This window comes from Lepisosteus platostomus, chromosome 9, assembly GCF_059453375.1.
Source record: "Lepisosteus platostomus isolate fLepPlt1 chromosome 9, fLepPlt1.hap1, whole genome shotgun sequence".
In the NCBI taxonomy this organism is placed as follows: Eukaryota; Metazoa; Chordata; class Actinopteri; order Semionotiformes; family Lepisosteidae; genus Lepisosteus; species Lepisosteus platostomus.
Genome location: NC_142619.1, coordinates 8,681,270 through 8,702,720, shown reverse-complemented (window position 1 = coordinate 8,702,720; position 21,451 = coordinate 8,681,270). Strand labels below are relative to the sequence as shown.

General features: G+C 37.0%; 1 protein-coding gene across 7 annotated transcripts in view; it reads left to right on the top strand.

Annotated features, from left to right (window-relative positions):
• Positions 1-522: 522 nt before the first annotated feature.
• The window catches only part of LOC148654510 (voltage-dependent calcium channel subunit alpha-2/delta-4-like), a 201,842-nt gene continuing 180,913 nt past the window's right edge, over positions 523-21,451 (top strand). For all 7 annotated transcript variants that reach the window (XM_088646809.1, XM_088646805.1, XM_088646808.1 and 4 more), the window contains exons 1-2: positions 523-1,301; positions 15,903-15,984. In XM_088646809.1, coding sequence (XP_088502935.1) covers positions 1,171-1,301; positions 15,903-15,984 — 213 coding nt within the window. In that variant the 5' untranslated portion in view covers positions 523-1,170. The remainder of the gene's footprint in view (positions 1,302-15,902; positions 15,985-21,451) is intronic.

Sequence of the window (21,451 nt, the reverse complement as noted above, 5' to 3'; positions counted from 1 at the left end):
TTTTTTATACAGATTGAAATCTGGTTCAGGCTATTTTAGAGCCCTACACCAGAAGGTAAAAATCTGAAATTCACAGTAAGACAGTTTGTCCCTCTTCATAGTGGTCTAAATCAAGTAATCGTATAAATAAATCACAAAACCAGTGGTGTCCTTTCTGCATTGTGTTGGTTTCCAAGATGTCTAACACTGGAGCTAATTTATTCTGTAGCTGAATTGACACTGACTCTGAGGGAGTACAGTATGTGCTTTGTATAGGATGGTAGAAAATCACTATCAGGTCCACTAGATGTCTCAGTCCCTGTGTGAAATAAGCTTCTGGTCTTCTTTTTCCCCCCTAACCTCTGATTGGATAGGCACAGACCTGTCTTCAGAAATCACAATAATCCTCTTTGACACATCCCCTAACCCAACCCCTCAACCCCCCCCACACTATTCCCGCTGCCCTCTTCCACCACCACCTCTAGAAACCTGCTGTTGGGAGGAGATTTAATCCAGCCGGATTATTCTGTACACTGTGTGGCAGACCAGTCAGCCCTCCCTCCTGCAGTACTGAAGCCAAAGGGCTCTGGGCTGCTTCTGTGGTCTGCGACTGGAGCAGCTGTCCATTTTCTTTCCGACTCTCTAGTTTAGGAAACTGATTGAAAGGGTCCTGTCTTTAGGGGCAAACTGGGCTCTAGAAAGCAAGGTGGTGGTATCTTTGGCTTAGCATTTTTCCACGTTGGATTCATAAAAAGACGTCGGGGGGGTTGGGGGGGGGTTCATAAAGTACATGTGGATGCATTCCCAGTTTTGGAGAGGAATGATTGTGCCTTCTCTCTCGCTGGACGTCTCCCTCGGGGAACAGCAACGGGGAAAGTTGTAGGAGAGGCAAGAGGATGAGATCGAAGAGAGGAAGGAAGAGGGAGCACCGAGGCAGAGAGGCAGTGGTGGGCAGAATGCGCGGCCTTCAACTGCGTCAGTCAGCAAGATCCTCTGACCCAGCCTCAGGAAGACCTCAGGAAGACGCAGGAGCCTAAGAAGTCTGGGCCAACATGTCAGACCACAGACTACCTACCAGGATTCTTTTTCTTTTGGTGGACACCTTGTCTTCTTTGCACATGACCTTTTAGGATTTCTTTGCAAGCCATATCCGTAGATACGTTTCTTTCTTTCTCGAGCAGAACTGCAGGAATGATGTTGTGCTGTGGGGGCTGGTGTGCAACACTGAGAAGAACGGCAAGGCTGCGGGTCATTCTCTGGATTATCTGCTCCAGCTGTCTCTGTTACTCGGCAAATGCACAGCCCAGGATCCCGACTGAAACGTAAGTGCTGCCCCAACTCACTAATTTCACTTTATGTGCTTGCCTTTGTTCCTTAAATTGAAGTTATCTTCCATGCATTTGAGGCCCCTTGGCAGGAGGTGGGGACCAGTCTTAGAAATAATAATGTTATGAAGAGAATGGATCCAGTTCAATTCACTTGGTAAAATGTTTACCAGGATTGAATGATTCAAAGTATGCTCATCATTTCGGAAAGAACAGCTGATGCCTGCATTTTATTTGCCTGGAAATGCTACATTGGAATCATCCCTCTTGAAATTATCCTACTTCTTCTTTCTCTTCTTATCCTAATAGTATACAAAATAATTAAGGGTACTGGTGATAATTAAAGAACAATATAGGCCCGGGGCACAGAACAGCAGCAGTGTTCTGTAAGTCGGTAATAATCAGAAATGCTGGTATGCTCTGTAGCTCAAGGATACAACTGACCTCAATATCTCTTATTTTTTACTTCTTCTTATTGGAATAATAGTTGAAGATAAGATCAATAAACAAAAAAAGCCTATTAAATAATAAAACTACAATGTAGATCCGGAACACAGATAAGTTAATCATTTTTAATAACTCAGTAGAAAAAATAATAGCAAGTGTTGCAGTGTTGTTTTAGGTGTTGATACAGCTGCCTGGAATACCTTCACTAATTCAGGTGAAGGGCTGCATAGAGGAATTCTGTGTGTTTGAGCAAGTCAGCAGTTACTGTAGGGCTTCAACACTGGTGGTTGTACAGCTGTATTGTAAAACAAACTCATGCCTAAAACATATTATATGACTATAAAGTTAAGTAAATAGTCACTAACATACAGTAGATCTGTTTTTTTCAAGCAACATATTTTTTTCACTTTTTTCAAGTCCAAAGATGTTGAATGTTTTACATTCAAAACTGCTCCTTCCTAAATGATCACCTATTAGAGCTTGTATGAAAAATTAATATTCAGAAGAGCTAAACATGAACAGGTGTCCCATAGCTTATTTTTATCCTCTGTGAAAGCAAATGATGTAAATGCAATCAACTGTGCAGGCTCTTATCTGACAATGATGTTTTACTTTCATCTCAGAGTGATTTGAAATCTGTGAATCATTTTTAGGTAGACAGAGCTAATGTAGAAATAAACTGCCTTGCAAACATATAAGTAATGTGTAGAGGTATACAGGTATAATATATTACATTTTTACTAGTAGTGCAAGGTATCTTTGAAAAGTTTCTACTCTAAAGGAGATTTTAAATCAAATAGAAAATTAAGGACTCAATCCTTAATCAGTCATTGAATCTGTTCTTATATTTATCCTGGATAGATATATACAATATAATATATAATATATATACAATATTTGCAGGTGATATCAAAATAGGAGCAGCAATTTCAAAGCAACAATGGGACACAGAGACTTCATCAATGTCCAGATGCAGGCAAACACAGATCAGACGTAGATTCAGAATATGATATGAGTAGCAAAAACACAAACTATAAATATAAGACTGAGCTTAAAGAAGCGAGTTCTGAAAAGGATTTAGGTATTTATGTTGATACATCATTTTCCTCCAGTAGAAAATATGGAAAACATTTAAACAAAGGCCAGCAGACTGTAAAGATAATTAAAAGTTTAGAATTTCAACTGTATGAAGTTATTACAATTATAAAATGTGCAATTCTGCAATGTATTATTACAACCCTGAATACTGCATACTGTGGCTGTACTTTTACAAACAAATTTAAAACATTGCTGCACTTGAACTGTTACAAACTATCAGCTTATTAACCAGTTAAGAGAACTGAATCTCCTTGAAAAGAGGAAACTAGTATTTAAAATATTCAGAAGTTTTTAGGAAGTCCATCAAATTGACCCCTTCAAGATCAATAGTAAAAAAATAAACTATAGGACACTTGGAAAGAAAAAGGATGTGTTACTGAGGGCACTTCCTTGCACTAAAAGCTCTGAGAGCTTGGAACAAGACCAATTATGTTGTTCAATCTGATAGCCCGACTTCCTTTAAGAAACACCCTAAATTAGCTACTAGCAATGAATGTCCTTCTCCTGTTTGTGACCTTTGTCCTACTCTTAGTCAACTGGACATCACATCATACAGTAGGTTACCATCTATTCTTCATACTATACAGTACCTACCATGTAAGTCATTCAAAAATAATAAGAATACGTTCTAATACAAATTCCTGTGATATTCCATTAAGTGCATTAACCATTAAACATTTCTCAATCCATACCCTGAAACAAAGTTTAGAGTCTCAGAACTATATTAGGAATATGAACTCATTGATCTGCCTGATCATATAAAATTATTTTGGCTAATGAAGTATTCTATATTTTAATATATTAAACAAAACTACTGTACAACCATGCCGTCCTGTTTCCAAAAAACAAACAAACAATAATTCATAGTTGAATTTCCTGTCCTCAAATCATCCTGAAATCTTCATAGAAAAAAGAACCACAGTAGTAGGATATTTCTGCCTTTATCCAGTGTTGTTCAAACAGAAGCTGCATTAGCAAAGTTGTTTAATAGAGACATCTGCTGTGAAAAGAGGTGTATGGTTATATGATATACTGTACTGCAAGTTTAAAGGCACTACTTTAAACTTGCTAATAGGGAACTTCCTCCTTAGCACAAACTTAGTGAAGCAGAAGGTTGTGAAGTTAAATTTACAAAATACAAAGGGACAGTTTCACAATTTAGCATTGGGGTAGTCATATTGCTGTAATCTCAAGTGAGAACTAAAGTGGTGTGTGTGCTTCGTGCTTAGCATGATACAGCTCCTCACTCACCAATTATGTGTTGAGTATTAAGACAACAGTTTACATAGGCTCTTTAAAAGAGGTGCACTAGAGTGCTAACACTGAATCCCCAACAAGGTAACCTGACAGCAGTCACCCTGTGTTTTTATAGTTTATGGTTAACTGTCCTGCTGACCAGATATTGTTCTTCTATAAATCTTTTATGCACTATATTTACACAGAGGTAGAAAGCAGATGTCTCTAAACCCTTATTTTACCAAGTCTAATGGCAAAATGTTTGAATAGCATTTGATATCAAGTTAATCTTGAAATACTGTACTTGTCTTGTGGTTCATTAGCCTTTGAATTGGTCCAGTGTACAATTATATAATTTAAAATTGAGGTGAAATGAAAACGATAATTCCATGTGGCTCAAGGACAGGATCTTAAAACCTCATCCTCTAGCTGACCGGGACTATATGTTAAACACAGAGATTTAGTTGTCCAGTGTGCCAAACAGCTTCATTTGGGCACATTTGGCATCACCAAGCTATAATTTAACATTAAGGAACACACATAATCTGTATTGGAAGGCGTGGTGGTGCAGTTGTTAGCATTGCTAATTCTGGACCTGGGGTGCTATCTGTGTGATGTTTGTACAGTATATTCCCCCTGTGTTCATGAGGGTTTTCGCTGGGTGTTCTGGTTTTTCTCATAGTTTAACGATATACTGATAGGTTAATTGTCGTCTGGGAAAATTGGCACTGGTGTGAGTGTGTGCATGTCTGTGTTTGTCTGTGATGGACTGGTGTATATGTCTTGTGTCTGTTGCTTACCGGGGTAAGCTCTGGCTCCCCTGCAACCCTGAGTTGGCTGGCTGGAGAAAATGTATTGTATGACATTTTACAGTACATTAAATTAGAGGTATTAATTTCATATGCTGCACTTTCAGACTATATCAGTCCAGTTCCACTGTGGAGTCATATTAATAGTTTGAATATATTTAAAGTTATATAGCTTGTTTTAACACTGCCTATTTTCTAGCTTTATCCTGGAATACTGTTGTTTTTGTTGTCAATAATTTAATTAATTTGACTATATTGTTTCCACCTCCTAAAATGTTGAAATTTTGAAGAGACTGTGTTTGTTTGAGATTGGTTCTTGTAAAATGTGAGAGTTTTTTTTTATTTCTGTTTAAGAGCTGAAATCTGCTTCACAATTGTGTGTAAATAAGAACACTTGGATTCATTAAGAGCTTGATTATACAATACAGAGCTCTACTGGAATAGGACAAAACAGACTCAGAAGTGCTCTGAAACCAGCAACCAATCAACCTTTATTTTAAAGCATTGGCTAGAGTCACAACACTGCAACAGATTAAATACTTTTACTTGACCTGTATATAGAGGAAGACAGAACATGCTAGAAATCAGGAATTAAGGTAGAGGGTCTCTAAATTATCTAAGTGTCGGGGAAATTATAAGAGAAAAAATGCGAACTGCACAGGATACAGGCATTATTGTGCTCTAGAAATAAATGATCACAGAAATCACAGACCTCAAAGAACTTCAGGAGCGTTAAATAGCTATCTTGCCAAAAACAAGTCTTCCATGAAGGACCTAACCTTGGCAAAGATATGTAAAAGAAATAAACAAAAGCTTCTCTAATAATAGTCTTGTTTGCTGAAGACTATTCCTACCTCTTACATCCCATTTGTTGTAGCAAATGCAGGCTCATAAATAACAGCACCTCTGCAAAGATATGGATGGGTTAAAACAATGAATCCCTCATAGCAAGCACACAAAGTGAAAGTATGATTGAAGTGCCACCCACTGCACTCCATAGTTCAGAATAGCATAAGAACATACAGTATAGAGGTTTACAGATGAGAGGAGGCCATTAAGCCCATCTAGCACAGCTGAAGTGTCCTTCAGCTTTATACAGTAGGTTGTGTTCAACATTAGGGTATTTCTAGACATGATTAGCCTTCAGCGGATTGTATAAGTCTGCAGAAACCTTTGTGGAAGAATATGTTATAAAAGACAAGTTTACTTTCAGTCTCCAATATTTCTTGTAAAATCTAGTAATATTCCATGTTAAGGGCTATTTTAGGATCCAGTATACTGTATAGATGCATTTATAGTATTATTTTGAATAGGGAGAAACTTGATTTCCTAGAAAAACTAAAGGTTTTATTTGAACAACCCTAGATGCTCAACATAATATAACTATGAACACTAACTTTATTATGCATACTTTCTGATATATTCTTATAATTTGGGGAAAACCAGATGATTAAAACTCTTTACGGATCATATTTCAGGTGTTTATGGTCTTCCCAATATTTCAATTAAATCTTATAAGACACCATCATCCATAGTGATTTACAAAGGCGTGGGCACAAACTATAAAGCTTTGCATTTCACCCAAAGAATACAGCAGAAAGACCTTTTGTAACATATTTAAAGCTGAGTCTCATCCTGGGAAATTCCCGGTAATAGAAACTTAATTTTTATTCATTTCTGGCTGAACGGTCTAGCCTCATTACAAGCTTCCACTGCACACCTGGAGAATTGTTTATCAGTATTCTAAGACAGTTTGTTCCAGTCCTGGTCTTGGCGAATTACACACCTGCTTGGTCTGATTCCAGCCAAGCTCTCAGTTACACAATCGAGCCCATAGCTGTCTTAATAATAGGATGTATTTAAACTGTTTGTTGGGTTCCAGCTTTTGCCTTTCATGAATAAAATAAAATCCCAAAAATTTGAAAACTTGGAAATATTCTAATCAATTGTTAGATCAAATAAGGCTTCATTAAGGTGATAATGCTCAGTTGGACCTTATCATGGGACAAGGAACACCTTGTCCCATGATGAGGTGGATATTGAATAAGTCATAGAATTAAAAGAAGATAACATCAGAACAATATAATGGCAGCATGCTGTTCAGGAAATGCCAAATGTTTCTGGTGGAGATGGGAAGGTTGTCTGGTTTATGCATAGAAACAAATACTCTTGTCTTTCCCATTTCTAATTAGCCCATTTACACTCTAATTAGGAGAATTTCCCTGGTTGTGCTCCTTTCTTAGAAAAACAATAACTTTAGGGATTTCAATAAAAGCAGAGGTCTCATTAATTCAGAAGCCTGGTACTGTGCCTTTGGTTTAAATTACACAGTGATTCACACACAACAACTCCCAATGAGCACATCCACTGTAGTCCTAAATAGATTTGCTTGGGTTATATTTTTATAAGTTGTTTCATGCAATAACTTCTGTAATGGGGAATTTAAGAAAATCTTCAGTTGTACAGTATTTGATTTGTACAACTTGCTTTCTCCTGCTTTGTATTATTTTTCAAAGGCAAACCTGCGTGTCATTAATCTCTGAATTTTTAGTTAGAGGAGTATCTGTTTTTGACGTCATTTTGTGGACTCTTGGAAGCTGTTCAGTTTAGAATAAGGAAGAACAAAGGAAACTAGGACAAGCTATAATCATGCCTTAAAATAGGCACTGGACGCCGGAGTATCTAAAAATTAAATCAGTGCTGTACAATAGCCATTATTATTGTATATTGCATCTAGTTATTACTACTGGCTAAATTACGCACCAACCTAAGAGGACCAGCATTGCACAATAAACACTAGTGTGTTGTTACCCATACCTGAGACTGCTACATCATGTGAGGAATCCTTTTATGGTTCCAGTATATCAATGTGCCATTAGATTTGTACTTTTCAACACCTAGTCTCTAAAAAAGCTGAAAATCTGATATTATTATTGATAGATGTCTTGATATTCTGTGCTTAACTGAGACCTGGCAACAACCTAATGAATTTGTTTTATTTGATCAAACTGTTCCTGCAGGTTTTACTTCATTAGTGAAACCCTGCTCTACCCATTGCAGGGGTAGTTTAGCTTTAATTTATAAGACGGATAAAATTCTCAAGGAGCTATTTGTTTATTCTGTCACCTCCTTTGAATACTTTGCTCTTAAGCTCTTTGTCTCCACTCCATTGTTGATTTTACTTGTTTACCTGTCTTCTAAGTCCTGCCCCATGTTTTTACCTGAACATCTGTGGTCACACCTTTGATCTGGTCTGTGCTCCATGATATTGAACTGCAAATTCTGATCACAATTCTGATTATATTGATGTCTGTAACCCTCTTTCTTCTATGAAATGTAAATACACAGAAATCTGAAATCTGTGAACTGCTATGATTTCTCGAATGCTATCCTTTGTTCTCCCCTTGCTGAAGTCTGGTCGTCATCAACAGCTGACCTAGTCAGTAATTTTAACAGTGCATTGACTACTACTTTGGATAAATACCGTCTCCTTAAAACTTATGTAGTTTCCTTTAAGTGCTCCTCTCCATGGTATATACCTGAACTTTGCTCTTTGAAACTAGCTGGAAGGTGTCTGGAGAGCCTACATAAAAAAACGTGATTCGCACTTAGACATATAATGAACGTATAATGATCTTTCTCTATCTCAGATTCAATCAGCTCTGGACTCATTAAGTCCTTTTCTCTGTTATTAATCAGCACATTAACCCCCCTGACGATTTACTCTCTCTTCCACCCCTGACCTCTGTTTTTGCAAATCTTTCAATCCAAGACTGATGCTACAAATCTTCTATCTGAATCACGCCCTAGCCTTGTATTTGATTTGGACATCTATTTGAGCTCTAGTTGTACTATAAATATACACTCCATACCTGATTTTTCAAAATTTAGCTTACTGTTCATACAAATTATTAACAGCTGTAAAACAACTTATTGTTGCCTAGATCCCATTCCTACATTTTTACTGAAAGCTTGCCTACCAGACATCTGCCCTATAAATGTCAACATTATCAACAGTTCTCTTTCCATGGATGTGGTCCCTAATGCTTTACAGACTGCATCAATCACTCCCAGGGCTGGCCCTTGGCTTAGGCAATCTGGACAACTGCCTAGGACCTAGAGGTCACCAAGTGGCCCCTACAAAGTGCAACTCAACATGTTTTTTTTTCAGTACATTCAAATGTGTGTCACAAATTCCCTCCAGTGGGTCTGTCTGTTGCTGTTGTGCTGATCTAGGATGCTATAGTTTGTTTGTTATCAACTATAATATTATTAGTTCTGGGTGGAAGCGTAGTGGTTTATTTTACTGTCGATGACAACAGTGCAGTTTCAGCTGCTGCTACTGCACTGAATGCTGTTCTTTTAATTTTGGAAAGAAGTAAGTGCGATGATCAATTTAACTAATCTTTCATTACATCTAATATGAAATGAAACATTACAAGTGTCCTTTTACTTGCATACTGTTGTTATGGTTTAAAATTAAAATCCTGTACTCTGCAGGTAGTTGCAACTGGTAAAATAGTACTCCAAAAGGAGTATATGGGTACTGAGAAAAGGAAGCACAGAAAAGAAGGATAAACAATCTCAAAACAGAGGTACTACTGTAATAATACATTTGTATTTTATTTGGTTTTGAAGTTGTCAGATCCATGTAACTAGCAAACAGTAGAAAAGCCACATTTTCTAGCTGGACATGTAGACTACTTGTGTGGAGAAGTTATCGGTTTCATATTTCACGCTGGTACTTTCAAAGTTAAAATATGTTGTCTTTGTAAAATGTGTGCATCTTGTTCTTGTTTGTGAGGTATTTATTATGTGTTCTTCAAAGCTGGTTAATAAAATGTTTTCTAATTATATAATTCATATATCATTTAATATTAGGAATATATTAATTCAATTCAATTCAATTTAATTCAGTTTATTTTTATATCGCACCTTTCACAACAAGGTTGCCCCAAGGCACTTAACAAAGCTGTGTGACAATACATGACATTACAATACAGAAAGAGAAAAAGCCAGAAGGCAACGGAGGAGAGGAACCAAAAACCCCTCTGTAAGGAGAAAAAAAGCTCTAGGTGTCCAAGGTCAAGTGGCTGCCCAACCCCTCTGGGCACGCTAAGATTATACAATTCTAAAAAAGTACTAAATGTGGAGTATTAGGTCTTCCATCATGTCCTTCTGTGTGCCAGTACTCCATGCAGATCTCTATAGACCGGCAAATCCTCCTAAATGCTAGCTGTATTCACGATGTCCCTCTTGGATCCATGGCAGTGATGCAGCATCCACCTCAGATGGTGCCCAGCTTGGTCACCATCTGGACATGTGAGGAGGAGAAAATGATAGTTTGGTCATTTTCTGAGATTGAGATTGACCTGGCATCCCGTACGTAGGCTGGCAGACTATTCCATAAACTAGGAGCCCTGTAGCTAAAGGCTTTACCGCCAGTTTTTTTTATTAATATGTGGAATAAGAAGAAGACCTGAGTTTTGTGATGTAAGTGGACGACTTGGATTGTATACCCTAATCAGCTCCATTAAATAGAGAAGCTATAGGTGCCTGACCTCTGAGAGCCTTATAAGTAAGTAAAATAATTTTGAAGTCTGCCCTGAACCTAACAGGAAGCCAATGCAGAGAGCTAAATATACTGTAAGTGTTATGTGGTCTTACTTTCTAATCCTGGTAACAATTCTAGCTGCCGCGTTTTAAATGAGCTGTAAGGTGTTGAAAGTGTGATAGTAGAGCATTACAGTAATCTAATCTGCTGTATACAAAAGCATGTATTAGTTTCTCTGTGTCTTGAGTGGAAAGAAAATACCTTCGTTTTGCAATGTTTGCAAAAGATGTTGTCCTCATCTTTGCATTGGTTTCCTCCCACAGTTCAAAGTGTGTAGGTTAATTGGCTGCTGGGTAAATTAGCCCTGGTATGAGTGTGAGCGTGGCTGTGTTCGTGTCTGAGTGTGCCCTGTGATAGATTGATGTCCTGTCTAGGGTGTCTGTCCCACGTTTGTTTGCCTGTTGTTTGCTGGAACTGACTTCAGCTCCCCCATGACACTGATGGATGAAGCAGTTAGAAAAAGGGTGAACGGATGTATCTATAAACTCCTGATTAATGTTTTGAACTTAATTGCTCAAAACAAGAGGAAATACATTTTCTTGTGTATTCATTTGCTTCTTTTCCCAATTACAAATCTTGAAATGCCAGAAAGTTATTAGCCATATTATTGGAAATAACTAGATAATTGCAGATAAAAAAGGATGTCATTTAATTTCTAATAATTCCCAATAATTATTTGCAGTAATAATTGTAACACTATCCCAAGATTTGGCAGTTTTGGAAGTGTCAATTTATTACTGTTTGGATAACTAAATTTCTTGTAAATGACTCCAAGTGTTTATAAAACCTTTCTTTGTGCACGAATAATTGAATCCAGAATCACTGCACAGACTCCTGGCTTGCTTTGATGTTTTTTTTCTTTACACAGTAAATTTTAAATGTATTTGTTCTTAATATCAAAGTCCAAACTAATCAATGGACTAGGGGAAAGGGCCTTTTATTGGAAAACTGCGATTGACATTTTGGATTGAGAATTGGAAAATTGTTTTAAAAAATACAATTGGAATTCCACTTATGAAAATTTGAGAATTCAATAGGATGTTAATTAAAAGGATTTGAATTTTTTAGTCATAATTAGTCATAATTATTTTAATGATAGTGGTGAATAATTGGAGGCTCCAGTAACATCAGTGTTATTACGCTGTTTTGCTCTTATAATTCTCTTGACAGAATTTAATTCCCCAGACTGGCTAATCCATCTTTCTCATTGTATGGGACTTCAAAATCCATTTTATCATACTTCAGTATTATTATTATTCATTTTCTGGATATACTGTATGTTCAAGCACATAAGGTGTTCCTCAGGGAATCCCAGTTTAATCTGACTCAGATCACTGCTGGCCTGGGATCTTGACCAATTAATTAGTTAATTCGTTAATTAATTGATAAACTCTTAAATAGTGACTCTTAATGAGTTCTGGTTTCAGACATCTTCTTTCAAGGGAACTGTTGCACTCTCCCTACTGACGCTGTGGCACCAGGAACAGGCAGTTCAATTCAAAGCTAAGGGTGAAAATGGGTGACATGGGTGAAAATCAAGTTTATCAGAAAACGCAGAGCATTGTGGTTCAGATAGGCTCATGGGCGTACCCAATTAACAAATTAAGCAACAGTTACAGAGAAAGGAGGAAAAGAGATTTGATGCTCAGTCCAGGGACAGTGCTCAGTTGAAATCAGGAACAGAACTCAGAACTCATTAAGAGTTCAAATCGCCTAGTGAGATTATATACAGTACTATATATTGTGATGTCATGTGAAATGGTTTGGGTCCTGGCTGATTCATGTCCAGCGGGCAAATTTTCTGTTGTAATTTGTAGCTAATTTTGCCCCTTTTCATGTAATCTCCTCTGCGTTTAGTGTTGTCATCGGCCCCCTTCCAGGATATTACACTAGATTCAAGGTGTCTCGTGTTCTGAGTTGTTGCAAGTTAATTTCTTCATCCATTCTCCTTTTGGAGCGATAGCTGAACTGAAGACATCTAAAGATGCCCAGATCTTGGGTTAACCATGCCCAGAGATCTGTCTACAAAGCTACACCGCCTCCCGCTGGCATGTCTAACTCAATACCCAATACCTCGTTACTAGCTTTTATGACCCCCACTAGGGTCATAGTCAAGCTTGGAAGTTAGAATCACTGAGCCTGTCGCTCGCAGTATCCCAGCAACCAGTACGCTTGTTTCATACTGTCTGCACCTTGACCACTCGCTCATGGACACAGAGCGCCAGGGTATGGAAAACATTCTGTATGCACACTAGCCTCTCAAGAGTAGTAGCAGTGAAAATCCAATTCCCAGTCCTGGCTCTGTGGTGTACTGTACTAACTGCTCACAGACAGCCACCAACCATTGTCGGCACTCCACAGCAACAAACATTCATAGACATCGGACATCGCAGCCCCTGGTGCCATACAGTGGCTAGAGCCTCTTCTCTACCTTGCTCTACCAGGCTGTGTTACCTAGCAGTTGTCCAGTTGTCGTCATTCACTTGCCATAACACACAACTGCAGCCTTTATTGAATTTTACTGAATCAGCTGCTAACGCAGTGACCGGCCTTAGCGAATACTTGGCTGCTTTAACACACACACACACTATACCTGAAAGAGGCTAATGAGAAGTAGGTTTCAGATTTACTGTTAAATAAGGAAATGTTTTGAAGGAGAATATAACTGTTTTATTTTGTGTTTTACATTTTTATTTAGAATAGCCAAATATCTTTGTTCTACCTACCTGATTTAAAACAGCCAGCTGTGTGATCTTCACATTTCAGCTTTCAAACCACACAGACTAGTCCATCCTGCCTACCCTTAAACTGATTATCTTTTAATATGCCATCAGCAACACAGTCCCTTACTGTCCCTTACGGTTCGGGGCTGACAGGAGAAGAGGCATATCCCTCAATGGCAGCTTCACGTTACTCCCTGGTCGACTGACTCCACTCTACCCTCAGCAAAACTCTTGGGGAGCTCACGAGTCAAACTCTCACCCCTTGGGGAATTCCTGTCCCAGTTGGCCAGTCACGTAACCAAGACTCAAACCCTTGATCAAACGGCTCAGCCTGTATATGAGTGAGCACCTGTACTGGATGAGCCACTCCAGAGTCTCTAATTACATGAGAACATGAAATAAAATGTCAGTTCTCTTTCCTGTGTGCCCAGGTTAGGTTACAACTTCCTCGTATCCTGACATGTCAAAGGAACAGAATGCTTGAGTGTGGCCCAAGCCCTTGTCGCCTAATCTCTTCCTTGGATGCCCAGTTGAAAGTCCTATTGTGTCATTAGCATCTTCACATAATCCCGCAGATGCAGATTGACAGCAGGCCAGTAAATCTCACTTAACATCAGAGGTCCCCTGTCAACCCTGCTCAGATACACACTTTACATCGGCAGCACAAACTGTCTGCTACTGAGCTACAACGTGAGCCTCATCTCCCCTAATATAGTGTGGCTGGGAATAACCACACATAGGATATAGGCAATGCAGCTAGATACATTTCAAGTGTATTTTTTTTCCCTTAAGTGGAAAAACACTGCAACGGTTGTACTTTTGTTAGAAGCCGATTGTATCAGAATATACTGTACACGTCCTACATTTAAGGTTACACCCTTGAGATAACTGGGGGCAGTGTTAATAATACATTAATTAAAACTGTGTTAATAATATCTCATATCAAATCTATAAAGGCCCTTGAAGACATTCATTTTGGCACTCTGCATCTCAAACAAGGCCAGTGGCTCTATTTCTAAAAAGTAATACCCATTATTAAAAAAAAATGCCTATTTGAAAATGATACCTAAGAATTCAGAGTTTGGTAAATGCTCTTTCATCCTAGAAAGTGATGATTGGAATAATTTAGTAAACTGAGAACCAGATATTCTGTCTGACACACAGTCTGTGTTTGTAGAATATCAGGTATTCAGTGCCTTGTATTCAGACTCTTCCTAAGGTGTCCCATTTAGTGAAGTTGCAAAATACTGCCTTCAAATATTTTATTCAAAACCTAAATGCTTAAACTGGCGACTTCGTAAAATGTCTCTAAACACTACAGAAAAATTAAATATGCTGATTGCAAATGCATTCATACCTGTGAAATATTTGGTGGAAGCACCTTTGGAAACCATTGGAGCTGCAAAGACATCACCCAGTCACTTTCTATAACCTTTTATCCATTTCAGGGTTATGGTGGTGCCAGGATGGGACACCAGTCCATTTTTCAGGGCACACCCAGACAAAAAACACGCACACATTCACACCAGGGTCGATTTACAGAAACATATTAAACTGCAAGCACATCTTTGGACTGTGGGAGGAAGTCAGAGCACCAAGAAAAAAACCAGGAATTAAGCCCAAGACAACAAAACGGTACAAGGCTGCAATGCTAACCACTAAACTACCAGGGTATGTTTCTTCTAGTTTTGCCACTCAGGATGGTGCACTCATGGCCCGTTCATGTTTGCAGATTTGCTAAACTCTCCCAAGATGCTAAGGGATCGCTAATGGAGATCAGTTTGCAGGTCTGTCCATATATTTTCAATAGGATTCAAGACAGGACTATGACACTCAAAGACATTCACTTTCTTATTCTTAAATCAATCCAGTGTAACTTTTCAGTTATTGTCCTTCAAGACAAGCAGATCTATAGTATAACACACAGTACTTGACAGTAGGGATGGTGTTGACTGAGTGATGTATTATGCTGGGTAAGCATAAGATGTACAGTAATGCTTTCACACCAAAAAGATATTCATCTCATCTGACCACAAAAGCTCCTTAATATTAATTACTACTTTTTTGCCAATATTTACTAACTGACTGAAGCAGCAATTAATATCTGACGGACCCTACAGTCGGGTGTATTTTCTCTGTACTGTTACAGTGTACTGCACTGTTATTGCACACAGATACGGGCCAAACAACTGATTGTGTAGCTCTTTAAAATAATTTTGTACACCTACATTAATTTAGCTTTGCTATTGTTAAATGGATTGAATAGATTTGTAATTATGCCCTTTATATTTTTCTTTCCTGTTTACTTCTTTCTATTCATTCTTTGTTTTGACTGTGTTGTAGGTGGTGTGAATATCCAAATATCCAAGGCTGCAAGCTTAAAAGCAACAAATAAATAATTAAATAATTTTGCAAGGCTCTGCATCTGTTACCTTTCCTTTTCAATTATGAAGGCATATATTCATGTAACAGGTAACAGCATTACTGTACTGTCATTGATTATTTTATGTAGAAATACTGCTCTTTTGCTATGGTGAAATGATGTAAACTTGCTATGAGATGACAGAGTTTAATAATAACTAATAAAATAAGCAATAAAAACAGATAAAGTGTATTGATTCACTGTTTGCAAGAGGCTACACACAAAATAAATGATGTTTTTATGCCTTAGGGTACAACTATGGGCCAGTGCATTCGGAGGAGAACTATATTCTTTAACCACAAAATACTCTGGATCTATTTTACTACAAAAGGTAAGACAAGCATTACTTTTATTATTAACCAAGGAAACTGTATTCACTATACAATTTTAATAGAGAACCTTCTTAAGAAATATATTGTGCTGGAGATTACATTCCTAGATGCTTTGCAGGTGCTAAAATAATACACTGCATACACTGCATATACTGCAGCAAGAGCATAGTGACTGGTATAGAGTACAAGTGGGTTATAATGGGTATGATAGTTTTGGGTCTTCAGTAGACAGCATCAAAGACAGTGCAGATTAGCAAAACTGTAATGCATTTGTGGTACCTTTGTTAAATCATTATCTGTGTGAGAAACAATTCAAGGAAGATATATTTTTTAGTCAAGAAGACTAACGGCGCAGGTGCAGTAAAATTGCTAATTTATTATAATATCGTACATAATGTAGTGTGTTGCATGCATCACATCACATTCCATTTAATTTCATTTAATTTTCATCTGCTTTCAATAGAGTTAAATTAGTCATTTCTATGTTTGAGATTCTGGGCTAACAGCTGTTTTGTAATGAGGGAGATGAAGCGTTTTTTTTTCTCAAATTTGTATTTAAACATTTCTATCACTGAAATAGAAGATTTTATAAAATTATATTTTGTGGCACTTTCATAAAAGCTCTGAAGTTTTAAATTCGGATATTTCAAAAAAGTCCTTTGAAGGGTACTGACTTCACTGTTTGCAACGGTCAACAAACACTGTCTTATGCAAAACTTTTAAAGACAATAATAAATACATGGGAAATGTAAAGTATGACAGGAGCTGCCTTTGATCAAATCAAAAATAAGCTTCAATGAAAGGATAGCATCTAACTGAGAAAATGGACCCCAATTAATTGCAATAGCGGGTAAAAAGGAAAAAAGGAAAATATACATGAGACATCCTAAAGTATTTTGCAGTATATTAAGGTTATTTTCTTCAGAGTTTAATGTAAAAGAATGTAAAAGAACAGTAAAGGGTAAAATGAAGTTGATCAGAATTAATAATAGGAAATCCTTTAGAAGATAAAAGGGAAATGAATAATACATACTGTGGATTTGACGTTTTCCTGTCAGTAGCCCTCAGCCAAGCAGTAATCAGGATTCGCATTATATTTTACAATTCTGCCCTCGGTGTAAGTAAAAATTGTTTAGCTGTGGAAAAAAATAAAGAATTCTCCTTTACTACTCATTTCCTTTGGTTTAACCATCAATTTCACTCCATAGAATCTCAAGGAAATAAAACCTAAACATACAGTAGGTGAAGCGATACGGGATTTTCTCTTCAGTTTCTTAGATTTCAACCAACACCAAAAATCTTAGAGTAATATACCTGCAACCACTAGCTTAGCTTTTGATTGGAAAGGTAATAGAATGTAGTAATCCTAGTCAGCTTGTTTACCACAATTCATCATCTCTTAAATTAAGTCTGGAAAGAGTGAATAATATACTGTAGCTGGTTAACTCCAAGAAACCATGGACAGAACTAATCAGTTTTATCTAAAGTTGGCAATGCCAAACATCTATTTTCTTGTGATAACCAAGCACGCTTTATATACAGTACACTTTAAAGGCCCTTAACCCCAGCTGCTCTAGGGGTGCCATATAAATGGCTGACCCTGAGCTCTGACCCCAAGCTTCTCTCTCCTTGTCTGTGTGCCTGTGTGTCTCATGGAGATCAAGCTGGGGTGTGCAAAAAGACAAGTTCCTAATGCAAGAAATTGTATATGGTTAATAAAGTGATCTTAAATGGAAGTTCGGGAGGAGATTAAATTGTAATCTTGCACTTCATCTCTTTTCTGTATAAATATTTTCTTGGGTTATCCCTACAGTACATGACATAAACAGTTTGATCAAGAAGGGGGACTATTATTGTATCTACCATTGGATACAATACTGTTCACCTGTGATGTGCTAGACCAGGTTGAAGATGATGCTTTGTAGAGTTCCGACACATTCCCCATGTAGAACACAGACAAGCATCTCCTTTTCACTGATCTCTTAACATCTTCCTAGTTCACTTCATCACATCAGGTTTAGGTAATGGTAGCTAAACATAAAAAATAAACTACACTACAGTATTCCACCATCTTCATAAACATTTTCTGCATCAAAACTTTAAAAGTCACTTAATGTGGTTATTTTGGAAATGTTTTAACAGGCTCCTTCTAACTATATAAAGTTTATTTACTTTATAATAAGCTATAATGTTTTAACTTTTTTCTAAGAATACTGCACTTGTTGTCGTTATTGTTATAAAAAAAGTTGTAGTACTGTTTTAATACCACTTAATAGAAATTATTAATATGGAATCATAGATTGTAACTAAAGACATTTTGGTGGCTGAAAATATCACTTGTGGTTATTTTGGAAACATTTTGACATTGCTTCCAAACATTATGGTACAATATATGTGAAATATATATTTTCATAATCAAAATCTAAATTACAGTTGTTTCCCAATTACTTGTTGCTGAAATCAGCATTAAGACAAAATACAGATTATTTTAAATGCGGATGTAAACCTGAAAAAAGCACATCACATTCACATTATAGTAATAACCCGAAGAAGGCTCCACAGCCAAAACGTTGTGTCTATGTACTGTATCTGGCTGAGTAATATTGTTTTGTTTCTGTTTTAAATATTAAAACTTTTTAATATTTTAATATTAATATTAAAACTGTAATTTGCGGCATAAAATTAATAAAAGTCAAAACAGTTTACAAATTAAATTCAATGATTGGAAAATGATTGTCCCATAAGGGCCATGTGTCATGTTAAGCATTCATTATGCCACCTGGAAGTTTTGCAAAGTAGTGCAGTCTTGTAACAGAATATTTAAAAAAATGTGTTGGCATACACCATGTATACTGCATAAAAGCACATTATTCATCGTGCATTCTTAATGGATGGATGTAGATAAGAATATGCAGGATTTGTTTAAAAGTTTGATATGTACTGTATGCATACGCATCAGAAAATTCAATCTTATTCATTATATCTGATAGCCTTTTCTGTTTGAGAATTAAAAAATAATTTTATCTTTAGTCTCTTGACAAGATGGATTGATCAATTTTGGAGAAGACACTTTTGAAGACATTGATGTATTGTCTCTTGCACAGGTTATTGTGATTAACAGTAAGCAAATAATATGCCTGTATTAAAATGTAACATGGATCGGAATTCTTAGCTAGAGAGCATTAAATTATTTAATTATTGAATATTGTCATCTTCAAGTTTCATCAGAGGCTTTCAAAGATACACCCTGCTTGCCAATATTGAGGTTTACTACTCCAACATATCAGTTCATTTAAATATAGAAAATGGAAAGCATGACTTCCCCTCCATTTTCCTAAAAAGAACATAAAGAAATGCTACAGGTTTTATAAACCTGTGACTTTGAGTGTATAAATAGGCAGGGTTATTAAGAAGATCAATGATTTGGTTCAGTTGAGCTGTTGGACCTACTCCCTGTGTCAGGGCATGACCCAGATATCGGTGAGGGCCTCAGAGTAAAGACAAGTCTTCCAGATCAAGGAAAACCAGTTGAAGTGGTTCAGGTACTTGTTAGGTATGTCCACTGGCCCAAAACCTTGACCGACTGTATCCAGAGCACTCATAGATCCCATACTATGTCTCTCACCCAGGAACACATGCGACTGCCACTGGAGTAAGTGGAATCTGTTGCTGTGAAAAATAGTTCCATTGCAACCTTTGTCAGGAGAGGAGAAATGGATGAATGAAAGAACAAGCCTGCAAATAGGAATAAACTTAGTATAGAATAAACGTAGTAGAAAAGAGCTGGAAGGAGCTGTTCACCAATTATAAAGGTTCGTGCTCAATATTCCATGTACTGTACCAGGAACATCACAGTAACAATTTGTGAATTTTCTTGACATTGTGATATTATATGAAGGAAATTCTAAGGCAGGTACTGTAGTATTGAGGAAAAAAATAACAATCCCAACAAATGACAGCTGCTTATTATATGGTTTAAAATACTGCCCAAGGGGGCCAATGAAGGCATCACACTTCTGAATGAATAAAAAGATATACTAACACATGGCATATCACCATATAAGCCCAAAATAAAATCTCTGTTACTCCATCAAGTCTGATTTTATATCTGTGTCCTCCAAACCCAGGCTTTTGGGGCTATAACTTTGGCCAGTTTTCTTGCATTTGGAGGCCCTGGGCTCCTAGAGTACAAATTGTACGTACAACTCAGTATTGATCATTTTTAAACATTCAGCTACACACTAAACGATAAATGTGAAATGATCAAATTGCTCTTGTAAAAACGCCAGACAGAAAACTGTAACAGTAATGCTTGTGCAATTTAAGAGGATATAAACCTGCATTTGCAGTATGGATTCTATGCACTTTTCTGCATTTCATTAGGATTTCACTACTAAAGCTCATTTTAATATGAGCTTCTCAATGTTTTCTTTTGTGTTTTGCTTTTTCATCATTTCAGGTTAAAAGGATTTATTTTAATTCTAAAAAAGTATCAGGCATGGCAAACAGTAGCAATCAGCCGCAGAGGGGCATATAGAAAATGATGCATTTAGTATTTTATTGTACAAGAATCAATAAATCCCCAGTAAGTCCTAGAAAATGACAATCATCGGATTTCATAATGATTACAAAATGCATACCAAAGCAGTACCCGTGTCCATGGTTACCTTCTTAGAAAGCACACAGTATCTGAAGAGTGTGCAGGTACAATTTATGTTTGCAAGGATTAAGAATATAAATTAGATTCTCTTCCAATTCAGAAAGTTCACTTAAAACACAGAACCAGTCACTTTTTTATACAGTGGATTGGCAATCTAAATGCTGTCGAAGCTGATGGCTGAACAGTAGCTCATGAACCTGCCTTTGTTCAAGAAAAAGCTAGATGAGATCCTTGGAATAAGCTTCTACTAACCAAACAAACTAGAATGGCTTTTGTCTTGTTTGTAACTTTTCTTATGTTCTTGCTGTTTGACCAATAGGTAAAAAATCTAATATGTTTCTTTGCTCATTCTTGTCTACGAAAAGCCTAATGTCCTTGCAGCCTAAGGGGAATGTCATAAACTGAGCAATTTACTTGTCAACTAATTATAATAGCTCAAAATCCATTCTGACAACAGTGCTTTGGTCACAACCCCTAGACCTTGAAAGGTTCACTTTTTCTTAACTCACCAGATTTATTTATACCCGTACTGGGTGCTGTGCTGACTCTCACTGTAGGACATCTCAGGAAGATTTCAGTAATGCATACATTTGAATGAGTGCATTTAAAAGTGCCAAAAAGATGCACAAGGATTTTTAACATTACACTGCATGTTAAACTGGAGATGTCTGGGTGCATTGTATAGCTAATAAAGGGCAGTAAATTAGTACTACAACATACAAAAATGTATTTAAAAAAATCTCTTCATACTGTATATAATCATCATGATGTACAACCTGTATCATACATATGATACATATTGTACA